Genomic DNA, 17,807 nt, shown 5'->3' with positions numbered 1-17,807 from the left:
AATATTCTATTTCCCACAGTAGAAATATCGTTAAATTGTAGATCTGCTTTCATTGAAAAATACCAAAAAATGAATTTTAGAAAGCCTCTGATTGCTCCCCTAATGCTATTTGAAATACTCGTTTTTGAATAAGTTGGTTCAACGGTCATCATTCAACATAGGATAGTCATTGAATATTAGTGATTTCAATATCTCCTAGATGTCACTAATTGTAATATTTCATTTTAATAAAGACGAAACGCATACTAATGCTACATGTATTAATTAAGCCTCTGTTTTATCGTGTCTAATTAATGATTATAGCATGGGACGTAATCCTGATGTATTATGTGTCTCTTGTATTATAAAGTCCGGTGCCAGTTATTGATTGGGTTCTCGCATTGACAGCATGATGCACTGCTAGATCGCTGTATGGAAATATCATTTCCAGCAGATTTTAGATTCACCGAGACAAATGATAAGCAATTATTTACGAATGCTGAGGGAGAAAATGATTGATTTGAAATTCATATAGATCTATCTGCGATAGAACCATTGCTCAAATGCTGCATTTGGTAGGAAAAAAATGCAATAGTTCGCCAAATCCTTCTTTGAGTAAACTATTTTCCTCTCTTGCATGGCGATTGTTAAGGAAAGAACAGATATATTACAGTCCTATTTGATAGAAGTTTCACAATTTGTGAAACTTGACAATTTGCGAAACTTGACAAGGCTTCAAAGCTTTTGATGAAGATGAAGTTTCTAAGCCTGAAATACGTTTTTATCATTGATATTATGATTATTATGAATGATTTTAGGGTGAACATTTCTTGTTAGAACAATACAAAAAGGCTTCATTAAATAGTACTATTCTTTAATTAGTTGATAATCTTCATAATCGAATTATCAAATATATATTTGAATAGTAAATTTGTTTTCATATCAATATAATTCTTTATAGTGATTATATACAATGTGTGAAATTTCTGTCTGTAGCATATATACATCTTGATGTGAATCTATTGCACTATGGTGAGCTGCTAAATCAAGGTTATTAGTGCTACTATTCCATGGGAGTAAAAGCCTGTCATTATCATCTGTAATCCCAGTATTTAGTATCCATGACTACATGTATTCAATCAATATTGACCATTCTGCAACTGGGATACTCCAGCCTCTGTGCAATACATGACCAAATCATCGATTATTTCTTTTAGAAAAATCATTTGTATCCCTATATTGATGTCAAATTGAATCTTCAAATTCATATCAGATGTGCGACAATCATACAGAGACGATTTGGCCCATACAGACCCGAGTCAAATTGGGCCCGTGCCTATAGAGTGTGCATGATCAAACGTTAACCACTCACTTGATACTTAACAATGTCAAACCAGTTGGCATTCACAAGTGATGATTTGACCTGACCGATGTTTTTGGTTGGGCCTAATTCGGTCCCGGTCTTACAGTGTCATATATCAATGGATGGCCCTGATCTAATCTCTTACGAAGGGACCGGGATAGTAAAGGTTGTACAATCCGAATCATATTCCAGACTGTAGGCTACACCATGTATCTGGAAACTCATACTTTTGCCGCTTGCCTGTAGATGCAAGATTCGCATCTGTATTTTATGTTTCAACCCCAGTTTACTGAGGAACACAGGTAGTGTTTCTGGGTGGTGTCTGTATACATAAGGCTTAAGGGCATTTGGGAATTTCAAGTGCACGTCTAAATCAGTAGTTAAAGGTTAATGCAGCCCCTTTAAGATGACATCATACGGCTGCTGGTGACCAAGTAATACTCGCTCATTATGGCAGCGCAATCAAGCACACACTGTCTTGTTACTGAAGATTGATGGAACTCCATTTGCATTGGAATAACTACAGAAATTTCTCATTTCTGAGAGCTAAATCAATACAGCCAGGAATCGACATTGCTATGTCAGTACTGCTACTGTGCTGGGTACTGCAGACTCTTTTCATGTCACCGAGAAAGAGAGTGGAAAAACATGTATGAAGGGCCATGTTTCCATGCCTTTGATGAATGTTCTATTGTAATGTTTTGCGCCTTAATGCCTGTTACATTCATAAATTTGTTCATGTTACTTTATTTCCCCGACATTTTTCAGCTATTTTTTTGTATAATCACAGGCTACGTAGAAAAATTAAAAGCTATTCTACTCGTTTCAATTTTATAAATAAGCCAAGGAATCCGTATGAATATATGTGTCATTTTTTAGTAACTCAGTCGACAAAACTGTTAACCTTCAGCTCAGACAGCTGGTCCGTTTGCACGTGATGATTTGATTGCATGGTCGCGCTATGTTATTCGTATCCTACGATTTTTATCTTTGCAGGTATTAGTTGAATTCGATGACAGAGACTGGTCGCGACGAGAATGGATTAAACTCAACGAAAACATATTCCAAATTTTCGTCGTCGAGAATAGTCTAGTGTGGGTTCAATCGAAACAGAAAATCTGCTGGCCGGCCCTAGTGAGTATTTGGTTCTTAACTATAATAGATACGCGCTACTGTTATGAATAATCGATTAAATCTGATATATCGTATGCCACCTATTAATTCTAGTATCCTCTTACACTTACGTGTTATTTTACATGAGAGAGGTGTTGCAATATGAAGGTCAAGGCCATTGTGTTAAATGGTTAATACGTCTGTCTACAATGCGTGACTTGTTTTGACAATCGGCTGTCATTATGCTTACAAATAACCTACTTTTGCCTTTCAGAAAAAAAATGTTCTCTTTTTTTAATGTCATCCCATTTGAAAAAAAACCTGAAAATTTTGACTAGACAATTTTCAGTTGTTGACCTACTCTGCCTAACCCTTCAACTGTATCTAGATTTATGTGTTCCCTAAGTCCTCTGATCAGTTATTATTTCATTTGTGTGATGCGTTGATTATTTTTGTAGAATTTTAAAGTGATTGTTGATAAAGCTGGTCTTACGAATAACAAGCTCATTCCTGTTGAACATTTTGAACAGAATACTCGACTTCAGTTCGTTGACGAGCAAGATATCAAATTATTCAAGGTAAGGAAATTATAAACTTTTTCGGAAGACGTAACTCAAGACGCATAAGATGCTCCTCCTATTGGTTGTTGGGAAGAATTTACAACTAATAGATTATTCAGGTCCAATAATGGTATTTCTAATCTTTGAGCCTAGTTGTTGGTCAACAATTCCAGGTCATTACCCTTTCCGAATTCGACGCAACATGAGTATGCCTGTAAATTTGTTTCTAGATAAGATGATAGCAATGTAAACCTCTGGAGGGTTATGCTCGATGAGCACAAACATGTTATTCTTTTCAATGACTAGTGTCTGATGATTGCTGAGGTTCACTATAATTCAGCTTGAGTCAGACATCAAATGCTATCAGTTTCCTCAGCCTTGATATAAATGAATGATGCATATTATGATCCATCATAGCTTTAAAAAGGCTTTCGTTTTCTTTATCTTTGACAAGTCCGTTTTTATATTCTTCATACGAGCTCTCTGTACCGTTTCTGCAATTCGTTGCCAAGTCCCAGGCACCATTTATCTTTTTCTTCTTCATAAAAAGCCATTGCTATGGTAACTTGCGAAAGCAATCTTTGCAGTCAAGGACGTTGGTGTCGAAATAGTGTATATCCATGGTAATTCGTCTCTCGATTTGGCGTATCAAAGATATGCATAAGGTTCCAACGTTGATAATCGCGAAGAAATGAATGTAATGGTTTGAAAAAGGATATGCCGGGTATATGGATTGCGAAAGGATGGGCTTGTGTGTGATCGAGGAGAGGTTCTTGTATGAATCATGTTTCACTGGTTGTCTCTTTGTTGTCAGGACTCACGCACACAGTACTGACTCACACTGTACTCAACATCATTCAATGTTTATTCATGCTCAAGCTTTCAGGCTAGAATGGAATATGAGCTTGATGTTTATAACCTGCATGATGTAGCTGCTGTCAGTACAGTAGGTCATGTAACAGTCCACGGAAGAGACAACCCGAACTCAATCCTTACTCCTGAAATAGTTTCAGAAACTTGATTACCTAGTATGACCTCTTCATAGAATACTATCCCTTAATGAAGTAATCCATTCTACATTCTTGAAGCTTTGCCAAACATATTAACTGCAATCATCGATCAGTAGTACTGATATAGAACATTACATCATTTTGTGGTGGGCTTTGTTTATCTCTATATCTTTTTGTTACACTTCACAGAAAACCCTGTAGGACTGATAGTACTTTATTTAGTTGACTTCTGAAACTAGAATCGATCATATGCATGCTTAAGAGATATAAATCATTCCGCCTTCCCACAAAACAGTTGATCAGGGCAAGGGCAAGGGCAAATGTGTATCACTGGGTTATGGGAGTGGAAGTACCCTGTGATTACCAACTAAAAATATAGCTGCTTCTTTTTTTCTGAAATATCTCTGTTCAATCCTTCCACCTCCAGCTGATGCATAGCTTAGCTGCTCAGCTGATCCTCTCTCTCTATATTCTCACACACTGTTGCCATTATCTCTGCTCTTTTTATCTGTGAGAATTTTCTTTACACCGCGTTTTATCTGTATTGAACTTACCCAAAGATGTTACTGATGTTGGTGCAGAAAATATGAGTGGAGAATACCTGGCAGCAGCAATCTAAACATAGGATATTTGTAAACATAACATACCTACAGATCTGTGATATGTAGATACCTTAACATGCTTGAGTCTAACATCAGGTTAAACAGGGGCTCCAAACGACTAAAAATAACCATTTCCTAGTGAAGTATGGGTTTGTTTGTTGTCTGTAGTACGGCTAAAGATTGAGCTACTTCTGGGTGAAGAAGCTTTGCAAATGGGAGTATCCAATATCATTGTATGATCTACTAAGGGAAAGATTTCTACTAACCATGGAGACCAAAAGAGTGGTAGACGGTAGACATCGCATAGGCAAGTGCAGTCGAGAAGTCTTTTTATTTCGACAGCCTATCCATCTTTCAAATGTAACTGTAACAATAGTACAATAAAGAAACAGGTCGGGTGCTCAGTGTAGGCCTGTTATGAACGAGACATATTTGTAAAAGGAAGATGTGATTATCTGCAGTGTCGCCTTTAATTCTGTGAAGCTGCCCTACGTCGTCGCCGGGCGCCGCCAATATTTACTGACTTGTTGATCTGCACCATCACCATGGTAACCTCATTTATTCCAGCTGATTGTGTCGTGTAGATTCATCGTCTCGCGCGCCCGTGAGAGAGAGAGATGGATATTCGACTGTTTCGGGTATTTTTTACGATGGCTTCAATCAATATGACGCGCATTGATTCTCAATTATACATCAAAGCAGCCAGCCTCTTGAGCGCCACGCGGAAACGCTGTAGTTGCGCAATATCATCATCCGTTCATGGCTCAGCGCAATGAATATCTCCACTAGAAACCACGCGTCTACAGTCATTATTATATTCACTGATATATGTTATTAAATATATAGGTTTAGGTACATGATTATACGTTGATTGTATGAGATCTTATTCATGGTTTTCATGTTGATGTTTTTCATTACACTGTTTTCTGCATCAGATTTCTCGCTATAGTATATACCCGCTATATTTACATCACCGCCGCTAGATACATCTATGATTTTTTTTCGTTTAGTTTATTTCGCCGTTCTATTTTCCAGGAAGAAGACGTGCGCACGCTAACGAATCAGGACACGCAGCGGGCAATACAGAACTGGCTGGAAGAACAAGACGGTCAGAAGATCTTATTGACGACGCCGACCGTATTAGTTGGATTCAGAGTGCGGGTTTATCGTTCCGAAGGTACAACGCAGTGGTACACAGCTGTTATCAAGTCGTACAATGATTCCACGCATGTGAGTATTTCCGTATTTCCGCAGAAATTATCATATTAAGCACCCAATGATTTTCAAGGTCATTGCCTCTGAAAGTGTTAACGGCGCAATTGACAATTGACCGGACAATGTTTGACTTTCTCAGAAAGGTTATTCATTAGGAACTGTTCAGTACTTCCAATACTTTCATATATACGGCCGACTAAACGTATGACGTATTCCTACAATAGATTTACCTTATGAATTCATGCATGGTGACAGTAATCACTATGGTAACACTACCGGTAAATTGTCATGGCGGTGATTGAGTACGACCCTCGGTATTTTCATTGATTAAAGGAAAAGGGAAGAAGTTGTCGTTTTCAGCGCCCAGGCAAAGTATCATATTGCCGATTAGGTATATCATAATTTTAACGTTGTGATTTCTGATGTTGGTAACACTATTCCGTGTACAGCGTTTCCGAATAACATAAGCATGATAAAGTTAGAATTGCTAATAATGATTTAACAATGATAATTCATTTTTGTATACTACACTCCAAAAGCATTACAGTTTGTACATCAAGTACATATCATCAAAAGTTTATAGATTTGTCCTCGATTTTGTAGTTCTCGACATAAAAAGGTAAACAGTGCAATTTATCTTCAGTTGTATTTATCTTTTTGTGGTCTCCTTTTAGGAACTGACTGTTGTTGATGATACTGTACTCGAAGAACATAATGAAGATCCAGCTCTGGTTCAGATGCGACTTATTGGAGATGGTGGTAAGTGTCTTTATATTGGTTATTATCATACGCAGTTAGGTTCAGTTCGGTGTTGCCGGTTTTTATTTCGTCGCATTCACAATGCTTTCAATAGCATTTCTCTCTTAATCAAATCATTTTGGCACCACTACGTTGTGATGATATAATTATATTGCATTTGTAAGGAGAGTCTTGCTGCGGAAGAATGCTAATCTTTTGGGATACTTGACAGAAAATCATTTGCATTCCTCAGTCAATGGACGTCACCAGAGACTGATTCACATAAAAATCCTGACAGTGATTCATACAAAACTCACAGAGTTTGTTGACTAATCTCTCGGGGAGACCCATATTGCTGTACTTTTATCCCATGTTACATTGATATATGTGCCTTAATGTTGAGAAATCTTCAGCCAATGAAAAATGTATTGCTCCTGTAATGGGCAACCAGCAGTCGACTAACGGCTGAATATGCCTATCTCCGATGATATTATGACAAAACGATATGGCATCGTGAAGCAAGCTTGAGTTGATTTTTCTTTATAAAGTGGTGGTATTTGAGACTGCATAGTAAGGACCGTGTGCTGGTATGGTCATTCATGATTAGGAGATATGGGTATCATTGGCGATCTTTTTTTTGGAAGATGACTTACGTACTCTACTCTTTCCTAATGATTGAACATTTATGCGTGTTGTTTATGGTTAGTTTACCTTCAGTTATAATGATTCGCTTACTCGCTGAACTCTATCTGTTTCTTCGGTGGCCATTATTTTTTTCACAGTGACACTACGCAACATCGAGTCAGCACAGAAGCTAATCTATCATTGTTCCTCCGCATTCTAGATGTCATTTTCATAGTTAGTGAAATGGACATCACTACATACGTAACGAGTGCCTCATTAGACAGTCTGTGGAATTTATTTATGCACTTTGGATGAATTTTGTCGCCATGGATTGTTTACTTGTAACATGTAAACATGCACTGCCACGAGGAAAATATTTTGAACAGCGCTTTTGACATATCTATATATTCTAACTGGCTTTTTCATACATCATCCAGTATAGCATCAGTAACTTCAACCTTTATACACTACTGGTTTATGGTGGCATTCTGCCAAACCATTGCTTTTTGCAGGTATATTCGTTGTGTATACTTCCAGCAATGATGGTATCTCGTATTTCTTCCATACAATCACAATGTTAAGCTCTTTGAAGTTGTACACTTCATTATGTTAATGAAAATATACCAATCAGTGCCATTCATTTGTGTGGAATCAATGCGAGGCATGTCGGTGCAGCAGTGTATGTATTACATGTCTCGTTATCAATATGTTGTGTGCCATCAAGTTTTCGTGTCATTTTCTGAACCTTTCTAACCACTCCATGGCAGTTGTAATACTCTGTTTCTATGGCAACTGCTTTCCTCACTCGTCAGTGCCATAATTCATCTGTAAAGCACACTACTGACGAAGGAACATAAATTACTTGCTTTACGACCTTATCCTCTCACCCCTTGTGTGTATAGTGAAATCGACTAAGCCGCGTACAACTAGTGATTTAATGGCTAAAGGTCATCCTATTATCAACTGACTGAATTTCAACCAGAAAACCTCCCATACGTCAAAGAATGGTAAACATAATGCGCCTTACGGAATGACCTGTTTTTTCTACGGAATGTGGAAGCAATGTCGAAAGCATTCACCTTGTTCGATGTGTGTAGATCGGCGAGCATCATCTTCCTTTATGTGATGTGCGCAGATCAGCCGTGTTGTTAGTCTGAAATCGGGTAGACTATCATATTGATCGTATTAGAGGCAATTTAAAGAGTTCTTACGCAGCGGTGTCTATTCTCGCTCTCTCCGGTGCAGAGTGGTGTGGAAATACTAACAATCGTCTCATCTCTCTTATCCTGCAGGTTGTAGCAGACGGGTGAGTGAGTCTTTCATGAGTCATGTTGTTTGAGGATAAGTCATGCAGCAATGATGACTTCATTCTTTGTTACCCGAATAATATAATGTCACTTTTGCTTGCAGATTATCGGCATTGTCGTAGCAGACAGTTTATTGCCGTGTCGGCATTTTACCCCGCATTGACGCGATGGGGTCAAAGTATTTACTGCCGAAACGGATAAGTTTCGGTGAGAAAAAAAATGACAGCGATGATAACTTAGATCCATTATTATATATTTCAGTGGTCGATTCAATATTGAAGGGTATAGATGTTGGAATAGCTCCTCGACGTAGATCTTGTAATAGCCGAAACACTTCTTCTACGACCTCAAATACAGTAAGTTACTTTCAATATCGTAAACAACACGATTTCACTTCAGTTTATGTGTGTTTTGATGATGTGAGAAGTGGCACATTTTGTAAACTATTGTAAACCCATACGCACAGCTGTTAGTATTTGATAAGGTTCATTACTCTTCAAATAATTTATTGTACTATCCGCATAGTGAAAGCTGCTTCTACATGCGCGCGCAAATGCTTGACCGAGGTCAGATTATTCAGGGGTCAAATTGCACGCATGATAAATACCTTTAGAAGTGAATAACAGGGTGGGTCCACGCAATGAATATTATCTACGATAATGGCAATTATAGTGCGCAGATAATTAAAGGGCATTTCAATCATGTTTTTGTAAGGCTACCTGAGGTGTACCTAGTAGGACTTCATTTATAACTTTGAAGAAGAATGCAGACAATAAGTGCACATTGTCTGTTAAAACAGACCCTGGGGACTGTCTGTTGTATTACGCACATGCAGCTATTGATATTTCATGTTTTGAATGTCATCCATTTTTTGTCTGATTATATTTATATGTATGTCTGGCATTACATATGCCCTAGATGAATGGCTGTTGAATGATGATTGTACTGATTATATCGCGTACATTAATAATAGATGACTAAGTGTTATATTATGAGCTATAGATAATGAAACACAAAATAGTTGAAATAGAAAAGTGGAAAAAGCAGGGAATATATAAGTCGGTGAATTTTCCTACGGGGACAAAAAGGCAAAGGTTACCTGCAAACCTAAGATACCTGTTTCAACCAGTAAACAAAAACTAATGATCCAAGCGCTTAAACCACATGATGGCAATGAGGTTGAAAATCAGCCACCATAAAAACCATGATGGTATAAAAAGTAATTTCTAAGAACTATCTAGTCAGAGAACCCGAGCACTGAGCTCTCTATCTGTGTGGTGTGATATATGCGCGCAGCAACATTTGTTGTATAGTGTTGTTTTTTTTTCATAGTCAGTAGCTTTTTTACGCACATTCCAACTTAGCCTGTAATAAATAAAATACATGTCATATGGGTCAGATAGAAATAATGTTGTTAGAAGAGTCTGTGCATTTAATTGTTTTGGAGTATATGAAAAAAATTACATAACCTTCGCAAAATTACCGTGCGGAATTGCGAACAGACTTGAATTAGAAAAGTCTATTCTGCCGTAGTCAAAACAATATCATTTAAAAATGATTATAGGTACGATTCTCATCGAGGAACCCCTAAGCAGCTGGGTCATGACTTACATATTCCTGAATGACCTTGGAAGAATCCCATATGCTCAAATATGTTGCATGATATAATTATATTTCAATATAGCAGCTGCGTATGTATGTTTTAGCTGTTGATTATTGGATTCAAATTCATAGGATTGTTCCAAGGCTCCACGCCTTTGTACCTGATCACGTGTACATTTAAAAAAGATCATAGATGAATAGTTTTCCACTCGAAATATAAAGGCCAAGTTCCGGTTTCTAATAATAAAGATTGGTGTGTGTACTCTTTCTAACTGATATGATATCAAGTGTTGTTCTGACCTGTTTCTGCCATGTGGTGCGTAGATTTATGACTATGGGTAACAGTAAGTTCAGCCAGCCGCCAACACAACACTATCAACAACCGCATGACTCATTTGCGCGGAATGGTGGTTAGCTTTACTACCAGCCATAGTGTATATCAACTATATTCCAAGTATACTACACAAGTACTATTGTTTGCGTCTAAACGTGAAGTGAAGGAGTGGATCTCCCAAAAGATTCGGGATTGTTGCCCCACCGATTGTATCAAAACGTTCGTCCAGGGATTTGACAAAATGGAATGGATAAATTGATATTTGTCGTTGGATTGCGAAATAGTAAAAAAGGACGGTTACCTCTTTGTTGATTGCGCACTTAGGTAATTATTACACTTTCAGTTTCAATATGTTGAAATCAAGATTACAGGTTTACTATATCTTTTTTACCTATTTTTTATACGATAGCACAAGGAAGTTAATCATGTGCAATATTGAATATAGGTTAGATTTTGAATGTATAGCTAGTTTTAGGCTTGATATAGATCTATCACATCGGGTCAGATTTGAGAACGTGAAATAGCTTTAAGTGAAGTTCGTGGCAGTATTGATAAACATATAATCTGGATTTGATGTTAACATTTGCTTAAGATAAAAGGTAACTATGAAATAAATGTTTGACCAGAAATGTTCTAAAAAAAGGTCTTCGACATACATGAAAATAATATTTGTAGTACTAGTAGACATTGGTCGAAATGAGTGTGTTGTAGATTTTGATTGAAGGCTTCCTCATATCATTCATTTATTTTATGGATGAAGGGATGAGATTGTTGATCGCAGTGTAAAATGTGATTGCATACATTCTCCGCTGGAGTAATAAACACCCGTAAGAACGAGTATGTTTCCATGGTTACAAATATTCGCTAAGGAAGCTGGAGAAATTGGTTGCTCGGATTGAATACGTGGAGGGAATTATTTCTGCCGATGACGAATGAAACCCCGCAGACTGAGATTATTTGCAGCGGGACTGTTCAGAAAAGCATGTGCCTGCTGCATGGAAGGTCAAGGTCATCTGGTTGCGCTTGTCCATTTAATAGTTTTGGGGTCGATTTCCGTTAGCAGACATAGAAAATGCTCTTTTCATAGACGAGTGACTGTCTAATTCAACTGAAAAATATAACGAGCGATCAAAGAAAAAAAGTGAGAGGATTTTTACTTTTCAACTCAAATGCTCATGAGCCATTTTCTAAAACTTTTGAAAATGGCTCATTTGAATTGACGTCAAAATCCTCTTACAGTTTTTCTTTGATTGTGGGTTTTATTCTTCAGATGAAAATGCTGTTTATAAGTCGCCCAGCATTTTTAGATAAATCTTAAGATTATTGATAGAAACTCAGTGTAAGTTTTAATATTTATGACTTAATGTTTATGAGTCAAAAGCTCTATTCAGAAACGTATTCGAAGTTTTGCGTTCTTCTTTAACTCCATGCATTATGGTATCTATTTTTATTGGTGAACATGAAACTAGTGGTCGGGTCAGAAATAGTTTGATTGTATGAATACCTGTCGTGGCCAGCAATGCGTGTATGGGATTTGTGATGATTGGTCGTTGCTCACAGTTGAATCCGCTTTCATCATAATAAAAACCTGCTATTTTATAGATCTCTATTTATAACAGTCATTCTCTGTATGATAATTAAATTTCCTATTTCCATGAAGCATATGCACACTATTAAATGTAAATGTATTGTGTTCATACATTCAGGTCAGGCTATTGATGGTGTTGACAATAAATCCCACAGTTATCTAGCCAAGATTATTATTTGTCTACTTATATCCAAAAGTGCAATTCCTATTAACCTTTCATATGTTAACGAGGCAGCTTTTCGCATGGAAATGAATATTTCATTTGTATTGCTTACAGTCTCGTTATTATGACTATATCTGATTATTAATGTTGAATAATGAAGTGTAACTAGTCCCAAGGTTAAATTCTAGACTCACGGTTTGTTTGTTACTCGGCGGCATTAATATCCGAACCCGTATACTGGAAATATGCGTGATATATATTTCGTGTGAAAAATATTTTACACACCGGCTTCATTACTATTTATAACAAGGTAGGCTCTATCATTTTACAAAGCTGACGTCTTGTGTTTTGATAGTTTACTATAATTTGTCATCAAATATTCATGCGTTCTCCAGTTTTAGATTTTGATATTATTTTTTATTCATTTTGCGTCATGTTTTAGATTGTGATTATATGTTTCGATATATTTCTACGCATATCATGTTTTAGATTTATTTTAAGGATTTCAGTCCGTGGAATTAATTGAGGCGTTAACGATACACACGTGTACATTTTTGAGAATATATCGCGTCATTGGTGACAAGTAATGATGACAAGTTCGAATTTAATTTCGGTCTCGGTTTTCCGTGGTTGTAATAAGTGCTGTGATCGTCAGAAAACATCCATTTGAAAATGTCGCGCAGTTCCAGACTAAAATAGAATTCAAACAACCTGCCTCCCCTGCGAGCGTAAAAATTGTTAAATGTTAACTTCACCTGACAAGGATTGAAGTTGTAAACCGGTTGTTCAATGTATTCATTGTATATGCGTGGTGTAGTTTGAAATTATCTCGGGTATTCTGAGGATAGGCACCAGCCTGCGGCAAGGATTGATAATCAACAAAGTGCTTTCTGATTTTCTCCAAGACAATCTATGTAATCATATGTTTCTAGTGCAAGTTATGTCCATACCATTCGTTTTATTGTAACCAAGCATAGTGAGGCAATACCATTGTCACGTTCATCAATGAATACCGCGTGGCGGGTCCTAATGTGATAGAACTTGACCTTGACCTCAGGCGCTATCTACATGTGTGTGTGTGTGTGTGTGTCATTGTTGTCGTCAGCAGAATTCTTATCGGACCTTTATCTGTTTTATAGGCAGCAGCACGAAATCGAGGTTCAAGTCCAATCAACGTCGGACACTACAGACCACCGAGACGTTTGCAAGTCAAACAACCACAAGTTTCTTCAAAGGGTTAGTATCATTATTAATCAAATTTTGAAACTGCTGAATCAGAATTTCTAACGATATGTTTATATAGGGTATAAATAACGATGTAGATTGTTATTTGTATCATTCAATGGGTGTGACACGTAAGAGAGATTTCACATAGGATTGATTATTGCCCGAGGAATAAACCATTAGCTGTAGACAATCCAGTAACTGGGAGATTGATTCGATAGGAAGAACTTGTAGGTGAAACATATGAAAAATATCTTAATGATATTCAGGTGAAAACATTTAAGTATAGCTTAAATAGCGCTGAAAATATGTGATGATATTAGATCATTTTGCGATTCAAATAAGCCATTAGATATGACAAAATTTATAAATATATGTTTGTACATGTAGAACGTGTAGTAGGTCTAAGTATGTACATCTGGTACATTTATGCGTTATCGGCATATGGTCTCGATATTGTGATAAATTGTCGAGGTCTTGATAAACCATAGATATTCTAATTGTATATTCACATATATGAATGTCTCATTGTATGTATTGTGTACAGGTGAACTTTACACCTACCTAGCAACTAGTGAAAATTATTAATTGATGATAGTAAATAGATGAGACTCATTACATATTGATAACTTATCCCTTTGGTAATGAGAAAATAAGAACCACTAGATAGTGGAACTGTGTTAGAAATTATTTTTCCCTGATATGCGTATGTATGTATATATTGCCTCAGGTGCTCGGCCTTTTTTCATATTGCTTCAGGCCTTGGATATAGCAATACATATATGTATATATATATATTTAGTAGGAGGTTTCTTATTTCAACTGCGTGTAATATCAAACCCGTTCATTTCTCAGAAATGACAGCAATTGAAAAAAAACTAGTAGTTGCCATGGATACATGTCATTCATGTCTGAATACGATGTCATCTATTATTAATGAATACTTAGAAAGGAAATGGATCGATTTAGAACGCTGTTTATGCGTGATAATAGCCTCTCTGAATAGGCCTTTTTTGTTTGCCGTAGCTTTTTCTACTACGTAGAAGCCAGCAGTACAACTCTCATGGTATTTTCGGATGGCATGTAAATTCAAATTATATTGAACCAGTTGAATAATACTGATATCATGTATTTGTTCGATAATTGTCAATGCGCGCTTAGAATTCTAATATCAAAGCTCATGCGTTATCTGGTTAGTGAAATGAAATGGTATCTGCCATTGTTTGTTCAACATTTCCTATTTATTTATGTCAATAGACTGTATGGTGTGAGACGAGTTTATAGACTTGGTGAATCAGTCAACCGAAGTGTACTCTTTCGCTCCTTCTCTTTCCTTATTTGGCAATGAAGAAATGTTTTTATTCTAGGCTTTTTGTCACCTGGTTCTATAGAGATATTTCTGTGGCCTGTAAGTTCAGGACTTGTTTATCATAGGTGCATTCATTCATTGTGAATCAGTAAAGCAAAGCCCCTAAACATTTGGAAATTAAGAACTGTACAAACTCTTCATAAAAACCACTACCTGATAATCATAAGATGAATGGTAATTTTTATGTCTATCAAGATTGTCAGTAATTTGTCACGGCAATAACTATCCAATCTGTTACATGATGAATTTTTTTTGTAATATATTGTTTGGCAGAATATATATTTCCATATGAATTCAGTTTTCAAGTCATTTATAACCTCGTTATTATCCATAATATTTTAAGTTATCTCTGGCTGTATGAAGATTTGGATAAGAAGTCCATACAACAAATAACAGGATTCAAAATCTAGTTATGATTCAATTCAGTTGCGTTGATATTGGTTGAATTCAAAAGAGCGGCTTCTCCGGGCGCATTTGAATTATACGCGTCTAGCACTATTGTCAAAGCAACTTAAAGCTCCATGTCGATCATATTGCGGGGGCATTTATGCATGCATAAATTGACAAAGAGTTCCGAGTTTATTCCACCTCTCCTGTAGGTGTATGTAAGAATGTCAATAGCATATATACAAAATAAATTTGCTTGGGGTATTATAGTGAGCACACATCGATTTATCGATTTATCTTGTCTGGTGTATCGCTTTTGGTGTATCTCGAAGAATGACATCAATCACTAATTAGCTGGCCAGACTGAGTAATTATGGGTTTGCCAATTCTAGAGTCCTTGAAGGTTTGAAAGAGAATAAGTCCTTTTAAGCAGCTCTTAAGAACTGTCTTTGGTTTGTAATACTAGATTTTTATTGATGCTCGAATGGTTTATTCTGATTTTATCATCCTGTATAATTTCTATATTGCAGAAAGAGTATCAGAGAGGACAAAACTAAAACCATCTATTAAGGAGCATAGAAAACGGAAAACAGAGACCCTACCTCCGCTTACAGAGGATACGAAAAGCACGTTACCATTAGCAAATAAGAAACCGAAGTCGGACAAAATAACGGTTCTAAAACCAGAGAAAAGAGAGATATCACCAAAACCAGTTGACCAACCTGTGTTTAGAAAGGAGAAATTAGCTACAGCTAAACCAGTACCAGTAAAAGATAATAAAAGGGACCCTCCAAAAGAAAGAAGTAGTAGAAGTAAGAAGGCCAAATCTGTCAAAAAGGCACTGTTATCTTCACCAGTAGAGAGTATATCACCTGACCTGGTAGTCGATAAAACCGAAACAGTTAATTCCGTTCAATCTGATGTGCCAAGTTCTGTTAGTGATAACTCTGGTGTTGTCAATGTGCCAAAGTCAGAACCATCTGAACCACCAGTAAATAACATTTCCGTCATTAGTCAGAGCGTGAAGAAGTCTGAACACAGGAAAAAAGACAGCAAACATACGAATAAAACCAACAACCTGCAAAATAAAACATTGAAAAGTTTCAGGAAAAAGACTGAAAATTCTAAGAAAAGCAAACATTGCGGGAATTCAACAGAAGAAGCAATAAAATCTGTGGCATCTACTTCCACAACTGATTCCTGTAATAGCGGCGTTGTGAATTCAGATAGTAAAGTTGAAGTAAATAGTGAATCATTAAAAAAAGACGCAACTGAGTCTGATTCCGATGATAAAGCGCATGAAAGTTTAGTGGATAGTATAGTTGAATCTGTGCGTCGGGAATGTATCGTACAGCAGAAATTGAAGACTGTCGAGTCAGAGAGTATGAACAGGAATCAACAAGCTACAAGCGACGAAAATATGCACTTTAAGAAATTACATTTGCTCTCAGAAAATTTGGTGAAAGATAAACCGTTGCCGGCCAGTGAAAGTCTTTCGGCGAATATAAACGTTAATCATTCAGTAACTGACCAAATTGCGAAACAGTTCCGTAAATTTAATAATAACGGTAGCGCCGACGATAAACGCACAGTTTCTATATCATCGACATCTTCAGTCGATAGTTTAAAAGTAGCGTCCGAATACCGACCCGTCGATAGTCAAGGGCTATCGCTGACCGAAGGTTGTACCTTATCCCAACATTGTTCCGATACGCGGCATCCAGAACGCACTTCAGGAACGCCGATCAGTGTGAGTTCTAGTGTACACGCCGAACTCGGAGAGGAACGATCGAGTTCACGACAAAGCGTTTCTTCGCGCGCGAGCGACGACAAACGTTCGGTTAGCGTTCATACTACGGAAGATGTTCACAGGAAAGAAGACACTTCGTCGAGTCCGTTAGTGTTCGATAAAAACGAACCGATACAAGTTTATCGCGATCCGGAGTTGTTGAAGAAAGATTCCGAAGTACGACGGATCAATTCGCTTCAGCACATCATGATGCAACATCATTCGACGACGCATTCAGGAACGGCAGCTCCCACTGCTCAACCGTCATCTTCTTATCCTACAGTGCATACACCTATAGCGGCCAGTCATCATGGACTAACATCACACATTACTGCATCTCATCAACAATCGCAGTCAATGCTGACGCCTTTACATTATAAACATCAGCTGGGTCCGATGAGCCCGCACATGCAGCATACGTTAGACCCGAGGGGCCTGGCAGCTTTACAACAAGCCTCATTCGGGTATCCTGCCGCCCATTTGTTACAGCAACCTCCACAACATGTGCTTTCTTATTCGTTGCCCGGTAACGTCACATTGCCGCAGTTAGAATTGCTATGGCAACAAAAATACCCGGCCATTCCAGTACCGCCTGCGTGGATGTTAGCACAATACCAGGACGAACTATTAAGGGATATACCAGTGAACTTATTACGAGAGCGTGCTGAACGAGAGCGCTTAGAACGTGAACATGCTGAACGAGATCGCGTTGAAAGGTAAGACCATTTATCTAATGAATTCTAAATATAAATTTAGTGTCTTATTAGACCACTAAGGTTTTTCGTCTGGATATTTTTGAACCAGTTTGCTGCGTCTGTAGTGTGAAAACAAATTGAACGA

At 37.3% G+C, this 17,807-nt stretch overlaps 1 protein-coding gene across 2 annotated transcripts in view; it reads left to right on the top strand.

Annotated features, from left to right (window-relative positions):
* LOC141900577 (uncharacterized) overlaps positions 1-17,807 on the top strand; it is a 32,108-nt gene that overhangs the window by 3,498 nt on the left and 10,803 nt on the right. For both annotated transcript variants that reach the window (XM_074787543.1, XM_074787542.1), the window contains exons 2-8: positions 2,339-2,476; positions 2,914-3,033; positions 5,663-5,857; positions 6,517-6,601; positions 8,773-8,867; positions 13,338-13,434; positions 15,709-17,683. In XM_074787543.1, the coding sequence (XP_074643644.1) occupies positions 2,339-2,476; positions 2,914-3,033; positions 5,663-5,857; positions 6,517-6,601; positions 8,773-8,867; positions 13,338-13,434; positions 15,709-17,683 (2,705 nt within the window). The remainder of the gene's footprint in view (positions 1-2,338; positions 2,477-2,913; positions 3,034-5,662; positions 5,858-6,516; positions 6,602-8,772; positions 8,868-13,337; positions 13,435-15,708; positions 17,684-17,807) is intronic.

This window comes from Tubulanus polymorphus, chromosome 2, assembly GCF_964204645.1.
Source record: "Tubulanus polymorphus chromosome 2, tnTubPoly1.2, whole genome shotgun sequence".
In the NCBI taxonomy this organism is placed as follows: domain Eukaryota; kingdom Metazoa; phylum Nemertea; class Palaeonemertea; order Tubulaniformes; family Tubulanidae; genus Tubulanus; species Tubulanus polymorphus.
This window is presented reverse-complemented; position numbering and strand designations above follow the sequence as displayed.